Source organism: Podarcis melisellensis, assembly GCF_964234715.1.
Source record: "Podarcis melisellensis genome assembly, chromosome: 7".
In the NCBI taxonomy this organism is placed as follows: domain Eukaryota; kingdom Metazoa; phylum Chordata; class Lepidosauria; order Squamata; family Lacertidae; genus Podarcis; species Podarcis melisellensis.
In genome coordinates this window covers 14,308,882-14,322,869 of record NC_138539.1, presented here as the reverse complement: position 1 = coordinate 14,322,869, position 13,988 = coordinate 14,308,882, and the positions used below count along the sequence as shown (strand labels likewise).

Genomic DNA, 13,988 nt, shown 5'->3' with positions numbered 1-13,988 from the left:
TATGGGTCTACTCTGAGTAGGATGCAAATCACAGAGAACACATGAAATCTTAGAACTGCTCATGGACTGCACCACTTCAGATCAATGATGAAAGAATCAAATGAACGAATGCTCCTCAGTTTAATTTAAAAAATAATAATAATCCGCCTTTTTAAACCAGTTGTCAGGGACTTCTAAACCTAGTCCTCTCCTGAATATGTTAGCTTTGTAAAGGCCCCAGCCACCCCCAGCTCTGGTAACCCAGAGAAACGTTTCAGCACCTCTTTAGACATCTGTGTGAACTAGGCCAGATCACTGTAAATACAATCAGATGCCTTTTTATTCAGAAGTCCTACTCCTGGTGAATACACTTAGGGCTGCAGGATTAAGACTTGTTTACGCAAAACCTAGGCTGAAGACGGTGCATTTTCTGCCCCTACGTATTCATCTATTCTGTGGGCTAGAGAGGGGGGAAAAACATTGGGGAGGGGAAGGAGAGAGAACCTTGTTGTATGAGTGATGCTAATTTAGGCAAAACACCCACTCGCAGGATCTGTTTTACCCACTCTCAAACCTGCAATCCCTGGTGCCATATCCTTTTAGGTCGCTGGGGCTACGTATGCACGGCATCTTCCTCATGTATATTGCTTTCATGTATATCTGCTCTTCATTTGTACTTCATGTTTCAACATATGCAAAATTAAAAAACCTTGCAGGAAACATTTCCGCCCAGCAAGCTGGAAATTTTTGCTCAGATGGAACATTCGGCATAGCGGTGCATTGAATTCCACCCTATATATGTTGTCGGCACCTGCCTGTCTTGAGAGACAATGGAGTGCACCTCCGGGGGTGAAGTCAAACCGCTGCATTAGCAGCCCTGAAGTGACCTCCTATGGCGCAAGCCTGGGCATGTATGTGTATGGAGGTCCTGGGCTGCCCAAACGACAAGACCCCCCTCTCCTTCTTGCTGATGTGGTCCAAAGATGTCTGGCACCAGCTTGGCTGCAGGAGTTGGATGGCATACACGGTGCCATCCAACCATCTTAAGCAGGGGTCAGCAACTTAAGGCCCATGGGAGGTTGTTTGACTGGTCCACGAGCCGCCCCCAAACTGAGCCACCCGCTCGCACGCTGTGCTAAACCGGCGCAGTGCCGGGACTTGCTTCCGTGGCACCGGAAATCACGTCTCCGTAGACGCAGATGCCAGAAATCACGTCTGCGCATGCACAGACGCCAGAAACCGTGGGAGCACACACAATCCGGCCCATGGAAGGATCTCTGCAGGACCGATCCGGTCCAGGGAAGATAAACCTTGCTGCCCCCTGGTCTTAAGAGACTCCATTCCGGATTTGTGTAGGGTTTAATCCTTCGCCGTTTCTTCTCCCAAAGATATCCCACAAAGGGAGCAGAGGTTTAGGATCAGAGTTTTCTTTCTCCTAAATGGGCTCCTTTTCCAGGTTGATAAGCCCCAGCTGCTCCACACTTCCCTCTGCCTTTATGTAATAATAATATAAAATCATTAAAAACAGTTTCCACTAGCTGATAGGGAAACATTTTGGACGGCAGCCTTTTGAGCCGCAGACCTCAAGCCTGCCTGTTTTTACACTTCAGCTACACCTACATTGGCAGGTGACCCCACACCTACCCTGAAAAAAAAGTGAGCCGCCCCAATTATTTTATTAGTATTATTTATTAAATTTGTATACCACCCCTTTACCTGTGGATCTCAGTGGGTTACAACATAAAATCACAATATAAAAACACAAAATACATAATAAAAACAAAAACAACCCAATAATCCCCTCTTCCACAACACATTTAAAAGTACATTTGATGTCAATCAGCCAAAGGCCTGGTTAAAGAGGAACGTTTTTGCCTGATGCCTAATATATGAAAAGCTGCTAGGTAGAATGTCAAGGTAACTGGATCTCCCCGTCACCTGTTACCTGACTGTTTAGCTGGAAAATACCAAGGACTGAACTATTAACTACCCGGAATGTGGATTATTCTGAGATGGGAAGCATAATGCCGTATTGGCCCGAATATAAGCTGTACCTGAATATAAGCCGCACCTTTAAAATTGGGGAGAGAAAAATTAACAGAATATAAGCCACTCACTTTTCTCGCTCTCTCCCTTCCCAGCCTTGGGGGAGAGGACAGGGGACCATGCATGAGGAGGGCGCCACTTTGATGCACTCTTGGCTGCTTACCGTAAGGTTGCGAATATAAGCCGCACTTTAATTTTCCATTATTTTTGAGGGGGAAAGTGAGGCTTATATTCAGGCCAATACGGTAAGGTACCCCTGCCCATACGGGCCAGTCGTGTCCGACTCTAGGGTTGTGCGCCCATCTCACTTAAGAGGCCGGGGGCCAGCGCTGTCCGGAGACACTTCCGGGTCACGTGGCCAGCATGACAAAGCTGCTCTGGCGAGCCAGAGCCGCACACGGAAACGCCGTTTACCTTCCCGCTATAAAGCGGTACCTATTTATCTACTTGCACTTAGGGGTGCTGTCAAACTGCTAGGTGGGCAGGAGCTGGGACCGAAGACGGGAGCTCACCCCGCCGCGGGGATTCGAACCGCCGACCATACGATCGGCAAGTCCTAGGCACTGAGGTTTTACCCACAGCGCCACCTGCGTCCCGCCAATACGGTAGATGTTGTCATTAGCCTGCTCTGATCTGGGGAATGACATGAAGCTGCTCACAACAAGTTATACTTACAGAGAACCAAACCTCTAAGAAGAGGACTGTAGCACATGTAACAGACAAATGGGAGACAGGCCCCTGTTCAAGATCCCCCGGGTTACTTTCTCACATGGACATCCCTTTTGCAAATGGGCAGGGAGGTTTGTCAAACCTTCTTTGAGGCCCGTGCTGCTCTGCTATCGTTCCACAGAGCAGATCCATGCACTGGGAGACACAAAAGTGAATGGGTCATGAACCAGGAGCATGGAAAATAGCTTGCTGTTAGAATTCCTGCTCCATGATTGCAGTCATGGGATTGTTGTCTATCACATGACGTTATATGTCTTGACTCCACAGAGTGGGAAGTGACGGAGACCTGATGTTTGTGTTACTGTGTTCCATGAAGTGGGACTATTCTCCTTTGTTCTTTTTCTCTTTGCTGTCTGATGCTAGAGAGAGAGAGGGAGCCATGTTGCAGTGCTCCGTGTGTGTTTATATGTAAATAAAGTAGATTAGCCAAAATGCTGAGTTGCTGAGGTCCGTCGCGCAAAGCTGTGCAAACTCTGCGGATCCCTAAGTGTGCCGTGTCGGTTGGCATTGGTCGCTGTGATGTTCGGGCTGAAGAAAGCTTATGAAGCTCCCGAACGATCGACCAGGAGGGAGAGAACATGCCAGTCGGGAATGTGTTTCTGCCAGAGTCCTACTCGAGTGTAGGCTGAACTCCTGACATGCCATTCATCAATCGCCTTGCCAAAAACAAGTTCATAACCTTCCCCATGCCAGCCAAGCCACTCTCATGTAACATTGAAGAGGGCAACCATCCCAGGCTCAGACAGATGGAATCAGCTTCAGGAGTGGAATTCACAATCCTCTAGGCACTTACATACAAATCATCTTGATAACCAGGGGGGGAAATGAATCCAAGAGTCTCTGTGCAGGCACACTGCGCTATGTGTGACAGTCCAAGTGCGGCAACTGGACTCTGAGCTTCTGAAACCACTTCCTTTCAAATTCCATGGCAGTCACAGTCATCATGGATGCCAAGGTTGAAGCACCTAAGCATTTCACCTCTCCCTGAGCATCCTCCTTCAGCTTTTCTGGGACAAGGTCCTCTCCCATGACCTGCAGGGAAGGGGAAAAAAGGCAGGGTACACTAGCATGTAAGAAGAACCTGCTAGATCAGGCCAATGGTCCATCTAGTCCAGCATCTTGTCCTCACAGTGGACAACTAGGTGTCCGCCGGAAACCTGCAAGCAGGACCTGAACACAAGAGCGCCCTCCCCTCCTGTGGTTTCCAGCAACTGGTATTCAGAAGGACATGTGGTCCTCAGGCTGAATAGGGTTCCCCGGTCTTGAAATATCTTCAGTGGCTCCCAGTACGTTTCCGAGCACATTTCAAAGTTTTGGTGCTGACCTCTAAAGCCCTAAATGGCCTCAGTCCTGTATACCTGAAGGAGCGTCTTTACCTCCATCATCCAGCCCGGACACTGAGGTCCAGCGCCGAAGGCCTTCTGGCAGTTCCCTTGCTTTGAGAAGTGAGGTTACAGGGAACCAGGCAGAGGGCCTTCTCGGTAGTGGCACCTGCCCTGTGGAACGCCCTCCCAGTAGATGTTAAAGAGAACAACAAGTACCAGACTTTTAGAAGACATCTGAAGGCAGCCCTCTTTAAGGAAGTTTTTAATGTCTGATGCTGTATTGTTTTTAATATTCAGTTGGGAGCCGCCCAGAGTGGCTGGGAAAACCCAGCCAGACGGGCATGGTATAAATAATAAATTTATTATTATTATTATTATTATTATTATTATTATTATTATTATTATTATTATTATTCTATATATTCAGCATGGCTTCTGGCATTTTCTGGCAGGGGTGGGGAACCTGTGGCCCTCCAGATCTTGTTAGATCTTGAACTCCTATCCGTTCCAGCTACCATGGCAGGGGTTATAGAAGCTGCCGTCTAGCCATAGCTGGAGGGCCACAAGTTCCCTAACCTGGCAAAGAACTTCCACTCACCTCAGTCATCAAAAACAAGACGTCGCCTTTCACGCCAAAGGATGCGATTTTGTCTTCAATTTCCTGCTGAGCCTTCAAGTTACGCTCTAAGGCAAAGGAAGACTGATTCGATTGCATGAGCTGCAGCAAGAGCCTGGAGGAAAAGGAAAACTAAAGCTGAGTGTACACAGCGGAGTCGTAAGAGTTTTGACAGCCAAAATGAATACATGACAACGTTGTTGAATTTAAAGATTTCACAGGATGAGTTCCCAATATGGGAAGTGTGAGTGTTTTGCAGCTGAGCTATTTCTTTACAAATGTCCAAGTTGAAAAGAGTGTTAAAGAAAAGGTTCAAACCCAAACAAAGTTTAACACAATATCAAAACCGTAAAAGAAACCTTGGTGAAAACAGGTTATTTATTGGGACAGTGTGACTTTTGCAGCTGTTGTTAAAGTTGCAAAACAACGAAGCATGGGACGGAGAGATGGAGAAATTTCTGGAACAACAGTGGGGTCTCAGCTGCGCCCAAGGCATGACGGATAACAGCGACAGCCAGAGGAAAGAAAGACAAAACATCTTTCTAGGACAGGAAGAAACACCACGGACAGAATAATTGCCACACACAGGAAGAACAAGGATATAGTTTGAGTTCCTCACTTGTAGCTTTATAAATCATTTAATGTGTCAGCACAAATAGAAGTTATTAATATTGAAGTTGTTCTTTAAGGGATTATTATTATGACTGGAAAGTAATGGAAATTAATGAGATTTTGGAACACAAAAATAAAATCATCAAACCAGCAAATCTAGCACGCGGGGGGCTAGATTTATCTATATAATTCAGTATTTGAATGATTGGTATTAATAACTGGTATTATAAATTGGTATTGTTACAATGGGGCTATTACTGGATTGTAATTGAAAACTAATAAAATTATCATTATTTTTTAAAAAAGAAACTTTGGTTCAAGAGGACCACCAATCTAGTACAGTTGTACCTTGGGTTAAGAACTTAATTCATTCTGGAGGTCCGTTCTTACCCTGAGGTACCACTTTAGCTAATGGGGCCTCCCGCTGCCGTGCGATTTCTGTTCTCATCCTGAAGCAAAGTTCTTAACCCGGGGTACTATTTCTGGGTTAGCTGACTCTGTAACCTGAAGCGTCTGTAACCCGAGGTACCACTGTATCTGAAACTGTGGTTTGAAGCTGTTTACAAGCTATAAATGAGCACAGATACATGAGAACAGATGGCAGGCTAGCAAAAATTGTTGTGGACCAATAACTTATCTGCAACACTGCTGCAGTGTGAAAACTCCAGGGAAAGCAGTACAACTAACAACATGAGTGGTGCCATTAGCTAGACACGGAACAACCATGACCAGATTCTGACATTTCTTGGGCGACTTTACAACAGACATGGGAGACTCAGGGGAGCGTTGGAGTCTGTTTGTTTTTAAACACTTGCCCTCCATGCCATTCTCCTGGTCTAAATTGCCTCCTGTACAAGTATCTGTATGCTTTTTCCCAGCAAGGAAAATACAGTGGTACCTCAGGTTACATACGCTTCAGGTTACAGACTCTGCTAATCCATAAATAGTGCTTCAGGTTAAGAACTTTGCTTCAGGATGAGAACAGAAATCGTGCTCCGGCGTTGCAGCGGCAGCAAGGAGGCCCCATTAGCTAAAGTAGTGCTTCAGGTTAAGAACAGTTTCAGGTTAAGTATGGACCTCCGGAACGAATTAAGTACTTAACCTGAGATACCACTGTACTAACTTCAGAGCAAGGAGCTATTTCCCAACACTTCACCAACCAAAACAGAGCAGTTTTAATTGGGAAAAGGGGGGGGGAGGTCTAATCATAGATTTCCCGGGTCATGTCTCTTTCACCCCTAAGATAGCAATACGGATTATTTTTCCTGTGAACAATGTAGAAACCTGGACCAAAATTTATCAGCCAGGGTCATAAGTATCCCAGTACCATAAGGTGCTCTTGCTAATACTACATGATTTTGAGCCAGGTGAGGCTTTGCTTTCCCCCCCACTAATCACGTAAACCTTGTGTCTGTCGCAGAAGAAGTCAAGAGATGGCTTCACTCAACACCAACATATTTTTTTTAAAGTAGGTGACCTTTAGAAACCTTTCAGCTGATTGCAGTGCCCCCCTTGGTTTCAAGTGTAGCTTGTTTCTATGGTGTGTATTTTAATAAGTTTCAGTTTCTAGTCTGACGTGTTTTCCTTTTATTGTGAGCCACCCTGAGCAATGTTCTGTTGGGAAGGTGGGATATAAATATTATTAATAAATATATGTCAAGAGGAGAACTGTATGTATTCCGCTAGAATGGGAAACAAAAGACGAGGAGGTCAAATCAGTCATGATCAAATGGGCACAAGATATAGGACATAATATACAATTTGAGGACTGGGAAGAACTGTGGAAGGTAGGTCTGAAATTTACAGAATGTTCTTTTTTGAAAGAAAATTACATGAAAATTATGCACGGATGGTATACTACATCAGTACAAATAGCAAAAATGTACAAAACCGGGTCAAACATATGTTGGAAATGTAAAGAAAAAGAAGGTACTTTTTATCATATGTGATGGGAATGTAGAGAAGTTAAAAAAAATTGGGAAATCATACATAATGAACTGGAAAAAATGTTTAAAATGACTTTTGTAAAAAAATACCAGAAGGATTTCTATTAGGGATTGTAGGACAAGACCTGCCAAGAAAAACAAATAACTTGTTTATAACATGCAGAGAATAATATGTGCAAAGAAACCAGAAAGGGGAGCTGAGGGAAGTCCTGGGTGGGGCGGAGTGGGGGGGGGAGCGCGGAAAAAATAATGTAATTGATTATTTGGATTGATAATTTGCTATGTTGAAATTGTCTAATAATTTATTTTTTTAAAGAGAACCGTATGGAATATTTTGTACACACACAGTGATAATTTTATAGACAGTGTTGCACATTACCTTGCTCTGATGAAAGAAGCACAAGCATATAGCCAAAGATCTTTAGACCCTGCTTGTCCCGCCTTCGTCGCATGCAATGCCCCTGTCTTTCCCAAGGCACCAAAATGCCCCTTTTCTGTTTGGTGTTCCTCACAAGATCCAAAGCTGTTGTTTGTCCAGGGAGAAAACTGCAAAGAGGAACCCTTCGTTGAGCTGTCTTTTTTGCAGCACTGGGATCTGGATTCCTCTGCCGAAGCTTTGAGACCATTGCCTGCAGTCAAGCCATCGGGGTGCAAGAGATCCGCCTCCGACAGAGACAACGGAGCTGGAAACTGTAAAAGTTTTGCATAAGCTTCAGCAAGCAGCTTCCAGTTCCCTGGGTGAAAGGGGTGCAACAAAATCAGTGGCTGTAAGCACCCAATTATTTCCTCGGCACGCTCCAGAGTCTGATAAATGGCAAGCTGCAGCCCTAGTACTGTTGTTATGTGGTCAGTGTTTGTTGCTCCTAGTCTCTAACAAGAAAGAAAAGAAATTCGAGGATTAAAAGGATGCAGTATTGACTTTTTTTATTAGAATCTGGAAAGTAGGGGACGACACACATTTTCTTGAATAAAGAAGTACACACGCAGACTGCTTAAAAATAATATCCAAATTTAACAGGGCAAGAATAAGCAATAGAGCTAACACCATGGCCATGATAGCACATAACGAAAAGTCAAAATTATTGCCTGAGCAAGCTATTAGCTCACAGTGCCTCCGATTTCGTTTGCTGCCTGGCAGAAGCATGGAAACAAGACAGGAAGTGGAGACCTTAGGGTTAGGTCCAAACTCAGCAAAGGCAAGATTTGGGCTTTTCTTTGCCTGAACAAACCATACCTGCGAACCAGCCTCAAACAATGGTTTGTAGTTGGTTTACCAATTGTGATTTGTTAGGGAGAAATAAACCACAACCCAAGCTTTGGGCACGGATGCTAAGCTATCCCTTTTCAGGCTTGTTTACCCATCTGCGCCAGGGGAGAGCGAAGTGGGATCGATCAAGGTAGAGATACCAGCACCACTACCAAGAAGGCCCTCTGCCTGGTTCCCTGTAGCTTTGCTTCTCGCAATGAGGGAACCGCCAGAAGGCCCTCAGCACTGGACCTCAGTGTCTGGGCAGAATGATGGGTTTGGAGATGCTCCTTCAGGTATACTGGGCTGAGGCCATTTAAGGCTTTCAAGGTCAGCACCAGCACTTTGAATTGTGCTCGGAAACATACTGGGAGCCAATGTAGGTCTTTCAAGACTGGTGTTATGTGCAACAACAACAAAAAAAAGAGGGGGGAAATGGGGAAACTACCAACCAGCGTTTCTGCGATCTCCAAGGCTTCCTTGTGTCTCCCCAGGTGAGCAAAGCAACGAGCCTGGCTCTCTTGCACATCTCTCCGCATGGCAGCGTTGCTGGGAGACAGCAACGCAAGGCAGCCGGAATATTCGCACAGAGCCTTCTGAAACGAGATTTTGCAAATACCGAGCTTGAACTTAGTGCAACTCAGGAAGACTGAGTGGCCTGAGATCTGTGCGCAATCATTAGGCATAAAGCAAGATCAAGGCCCAAGTTCTAGGGTAAGAAATAATATTAATGCTGAAAAGCGGGATGGGGAACCTTTTCCGTTCAGCCTGAGAGCCACATTCAATTCTAGGTAACCTTCTGGGGGCCACATGGCACTGGTGGGTGTGGCCAGATGCACACCACTTTCCCATCTTCCATCAAGGCAAACAAGGGGCATTATCACAGTTCAAGGAAGTGTTCCAGCCAGGTAAGATCGCTTGAGGGGGGGCAGACATTTTTAAAATGGTCATTAAGACTTGAGGGTTATGGGACCCGGGTGGCGCTGTGGGTTAAACCACAGAGCCTAGGACTTGCCAATCAGAAGGTTGGCAGTTCGAATCCCCGTGATGGGGTGAGCTCCCGTTCCTCGGGCCCTACTCCTGCCAACCTAGCAGTTCGAAAGCACGTCAAAGTGCAAGTAGATAAATAGGTACCGCTCCGGTGAGAAGGTAAACGGTGTTTCCGTGCGCTGCACTGGTTTGCTAGAAGTGGCTTAGTCATGCTGGCCACATGGCCCGGAAGCTGTACACCGGCTCCCTCGGCCAATAAAGCGAGATGAGCACCGCAACCCCAGAGTCGGTCATGACTCGACCTAATGGTCAGGGGTCCCTTTACCCTTTAAGACTTGAGGGTTAGACAGAAAAGTGTGGAGTGTGGCATTTGGCTTCTGAGGTTTCTTGTTTAAAGTGTGCAGTACTATACACCCTTATGTAGGTGCAAGTCCCATTGATGTGCACATGATGCTGCTGTAACCCCAGGCTAGCACCCAGCTGGCATTCTGCCACCTCCTTGTCACCTTAAAGGTAAAGGTACCCCTGCCCGTACGGGCCAGTCGTGTCCGACTCTAGGGTTGCGCGCTCATCTCACTTAAGAGGCCTGGGGCCAGCGCTGTCCAGAGACACTTCTGGGTTAAGTGGCCAGTGTGACAAAGCTGCTCTGGCGAGCCAGCACCAGCGCCACACACGGAAACACCGTTTACCTTCCCGCTATAAAGCGGTACCTATTTATCTACTTGCACTTAGGGGTGCTTTCGAACTGCTATGTGGGCAGGAGCTGGGACCGAACGACAGGAGCTCACCCCGCCACGGAGATTTGAACCGCCGACCTTGCGATCAGCAAGTCCTAGGCACTGAGGTTTTACCCACAGCGCCACCCGCGTCCCTATCACCTTACCCTTTACCAAATTCCTGGGACCAATTGCAACAACACCAAAATATGAAAAGGAAAGTGGGCAAGATGCAAAATTTAAACGTACAATTAAAAAAAAAATCAAAGATAAACAGTGAGGGGAACCCTCTGATTTGAGTCAGTATTTATTTTATTTATTCGTTCAAAAAATACCCCGAGGACAAACGATATAAGCATGCTCTCATGTGCAAGATTTTATAATGTGCCTGAAAGATACACAATTCAAATAATAGTATCCAGAATACCTTAAATTCTCGCTGCTTGTATGCCAAATCTCCTCTGAATTTTTTAATGTTGACACATTCGGCATCATCATCCCAGTCTGTTTCCTCACAAAACCACTGCAGGGAGGAAAAGGGGAGTAAAATCAGTTGTGTTGCTTGGGTTACCAATCGATTCCATAAATATCAATTGACTCTTGCATGCCGGATACACCCATCCATCAGAGTGACAAAGCAGGCTCTTAGTTATGAAAACTCATGCCAAAAGAATAAACTGTCTACTTTCAAAGTGGGATTGGGAGACTGTGGCCTTCCAGATGCTGGACTTCATTCCCATCAGCTCCAGCCAGCAATAATCTGGTGAGCCACAGGTTCCACCATTCCTGCTGCAAAGTTTTACAAGACTCTGATTTCATACACATACACACCCTGCAACAGGCATACAAGGCTCTTCAAACTATTAAAGGTAAAGGTAAAGGAACCCTGACCATTAGGTCCAGTCATGACCGACTCTGGGGTTGCGGCACTCATCTCGTTTTATTGGCCGAGGGAGCCAGCGTACAGCTTCCAGGTCATGTGGCCAGCATGACAAAGCCGCTTCTGGCGAACCAGAGCAGCGCACGGAAACACAGTTTACCTTCCCACCGGAGCGGTACCTATTTATCTACTTGCACTTTAACATGCCTTCGAACTGCTAGGTTGGCAGGAGCAGGGACCGAGCAATGGGAACTCACCCTGTCATGGGGATTCGAACCGCCAACCTTCGGATTGGCAAGTCCTAAGCTCTGTGGTTTAACCCACAGTGCCACCCACGTCCCTTTAAAAAATTAGGAGCAGTTTGAATAACTGCCTTGGAAGGTGGTAGACTCTCCTTCATTGGAGTTTTTTAAACAGACTCTTTGGACTAGATGACTCTTGGGGGTCCCTTTACAATGCTATGATACTGAGTTCCCTTCTACTTCATACATCAGCCTTCCCCAACCTGGTCCTCTCCAGATAGGGTTGCCACCTGTCCTGTATAATGCAGGATTGTCCCATATTTCAATGTAAAATGCTACGTCTTGTATTGATAAGAGTTTTGTCCTATATTTCAGGTTTTCTTTTTCTCTCTCATTCTCTCTCTCGCTTTTCCCGCCCTCACCCAAAAAAAATTAGGGATCCTCTCCACACACATATGTTTGAAAGGATGCGTGAAAGATCAAGCTCTGGGTAGCCACAGGCAGGTTTACAAATTTGTGTGTGCGTGTGACAAATTCCAGAGGGGCCATGCTGTTAAAGGTAAAGGGACCCCTGACCATTAGGTCCAGTCGTGGCCAACTCTGGGGTTGCGGCGCTCATCTCGCTTTACTGGCCAATAGAGCCGGCGTACAGCTTCCGGGTCATGTGGCCAGCATGACTAAGCCGCTTTTGGTGAACCAGAGCAGCGCATGGAAATGCCATTTACCTTCCCACCAGAGTGGTACCTATTTATCTACTTGCACTTTGACGTGCTTTCAAACTGCTAGGTTGGCAGGAGCAGGGACCGAGCAATGGGAGCTCACCCCGTTGCGGGGATTCGAACCGCCGACCTTCTGATCGACAAGCCCTAGGCTCTGCGGTTTAACCCACAGCGCCACCCACGTCCCTGCTAGGGCCATCCTGTTAGGTAGGCTGCAATAAATTGTAATGGATTGCTTTGAAGTCCCTGTGTTTTTAATATTTTGTTGGGAGCCGTCCAGAGTGGCTGGGGCAACCAGCCAGATGGGTGGCATATTAATATTAATTATAATTGCAATAATAATAATAATAATAATAATAATAATAATAATAATAATAATAATAATAGCAATAATAAACAAACACCAAATGGGGGGGGGGAATCACCCCCCAACCGCCTTGCCAGAACAAAGGCAGCAATCTCCAGATGTTTTGGATGACAATTCCAACCAGCTTCAGTCTGCTGGGAGTTTAAGTCCAAAGCATCTGTGGGGTACCAGGTCAGGGAAGGCAGAAGCATGGACAGAACCTGCCCTGGGAGCTGCGAGGTTGGACCAACACCCTTTTAAAGCCCATTTATAGCTTCCCCCAATGAATCCTGGGAAATGTATCTCTGTGGGGGGGAAGGGGTTAAAAACTACACTTCCCAGGATTCTATGGGGCCTCCTCCCATCCCACCCCCAGCCTTTTCTCTCTCCCTCACCTCGGGCTCACAGCACCGGGGGCTGTAGCCGAGGGAAGGGGAAGCGGAGCCGCGTCCCTTCCCCTCCCGGCAGCGCCCCTCGAAGACCGACTCCTCGAAGTCGAAAGGCAGCGCCATGCCGCCTTGGGAAGAGAGGCGAGCGAGCGCGCCGGAAGCCCACGCTCCTAGAGAGTATCCCGTTTCCGGATCACAGAGGACGGAGCTGCGTCGCAGGCTAGACAAGCCTGAGTCACGGGGCGGACTTACGGAGAAAACTCATAGACTTGCAAATGAAAATAGAGGCGTACGCAAGGTGCGAGCTTCCGGGTCGCCTTGGGAAGGCATTACTCGTCCGCGGGCGCTTGGAACGCGGCGCGGGCAAACGGGGGCGGGGCTTGCGTAGCACCGATTGCACCGCATCTGTGTCGCCCTCGCGCGCTTACTCCTTAGCTTTATACCCCACTCTCTTTTCGGTGCTTCAGCAGTTAAAACGTCAAGTATGTCTGTGGATGGAGGAATCCGGCTTGCATGCAAAACCCAGCTCTGAATTTAGACCTCACTGCCATCTGGCGGGTGTTTTGCATCTCCTCCTCAGCTTTCTTGGGGTAGCCTCGACTTTCCTTGATATGGCCGGGCTGTTGTGAACTGTGGTCCACCCTAATCTGGAATATAGGGAGAAGAGCATTAGGATAGCATTGTTTACCAATGGCCTATTTAGTCCGGCATCCTGTTCACAGCCGCTGACCAGATGCTTGTACTGTAGGAAATATGCTTCAAGCAGCGCATAAGTGCCAAACCACTCTGCTGTGGGGTTTTTTATGATGTTTCTTGCACTGCCCTGACATTTTATGACACGAGGGTACAGAAATAGTTTTACAACTTATATATATTTAATTGAAATATTGAAATCGAAATACTTTATCGTCACTTGTACAACTGGTATACAAAACAAAATAAAAAAATTCCTTCCAGTAGCACCTTAAAGACCAACTAAGTTAGTTCTAGGTATGAGCTTTCGTGTGCATGCACACTTCTTCAGATACCTACAACTCCCATGGTCCCTAACTAGCAGGACCAGTGGTCAGGGATGATGGGAATTGTAGTCTCAAAACATCTGGAGGACCGAGGTTGAGGAAGCTTATCTTATACAGTGAGACACACAAGCAAGAAGCCTGGCCTTCAAAAAAATAACAATACCAACCTATCACCCATACAGCTGTCG

General features: G+C 46.6%; 1 protein-coding gene across 1 annotated transcript; it reads right to left on the bottom strand.

The window, feature by feature from the left end:
• Positions 1-1,649: 1,649 nt before the first annotated feature.
• Positions 1,650-12,962, bottom strand: LOC309374093 (uncharacterized protein C8orf76-like). The gene is made up of 6 exons (XM_081918918.1): positions 12,788-12,962; positions 10,633-10,728; positions 8,952-9,095; positions 7,633-8,123; positions 4,678-4,810; positions 1,650-3,786 (listed from the first exon to the last, which is right to left on the bottom strand). The coding sequence occupies exons 1-6, from the start codon at positions 12,902-12,904 to the stop codon at positions 3,613-3,615; spliced, it is 1,155 nt and encodes a 384-aa protein (XP_081775044.1). The 5' UTR covers positions 12,905-12,962; the 3' UTR covers positions 1,650-3,612.
• Between the last annotated feature and the right edge of the window lie 1,026 nt (positions 12,963-13,988).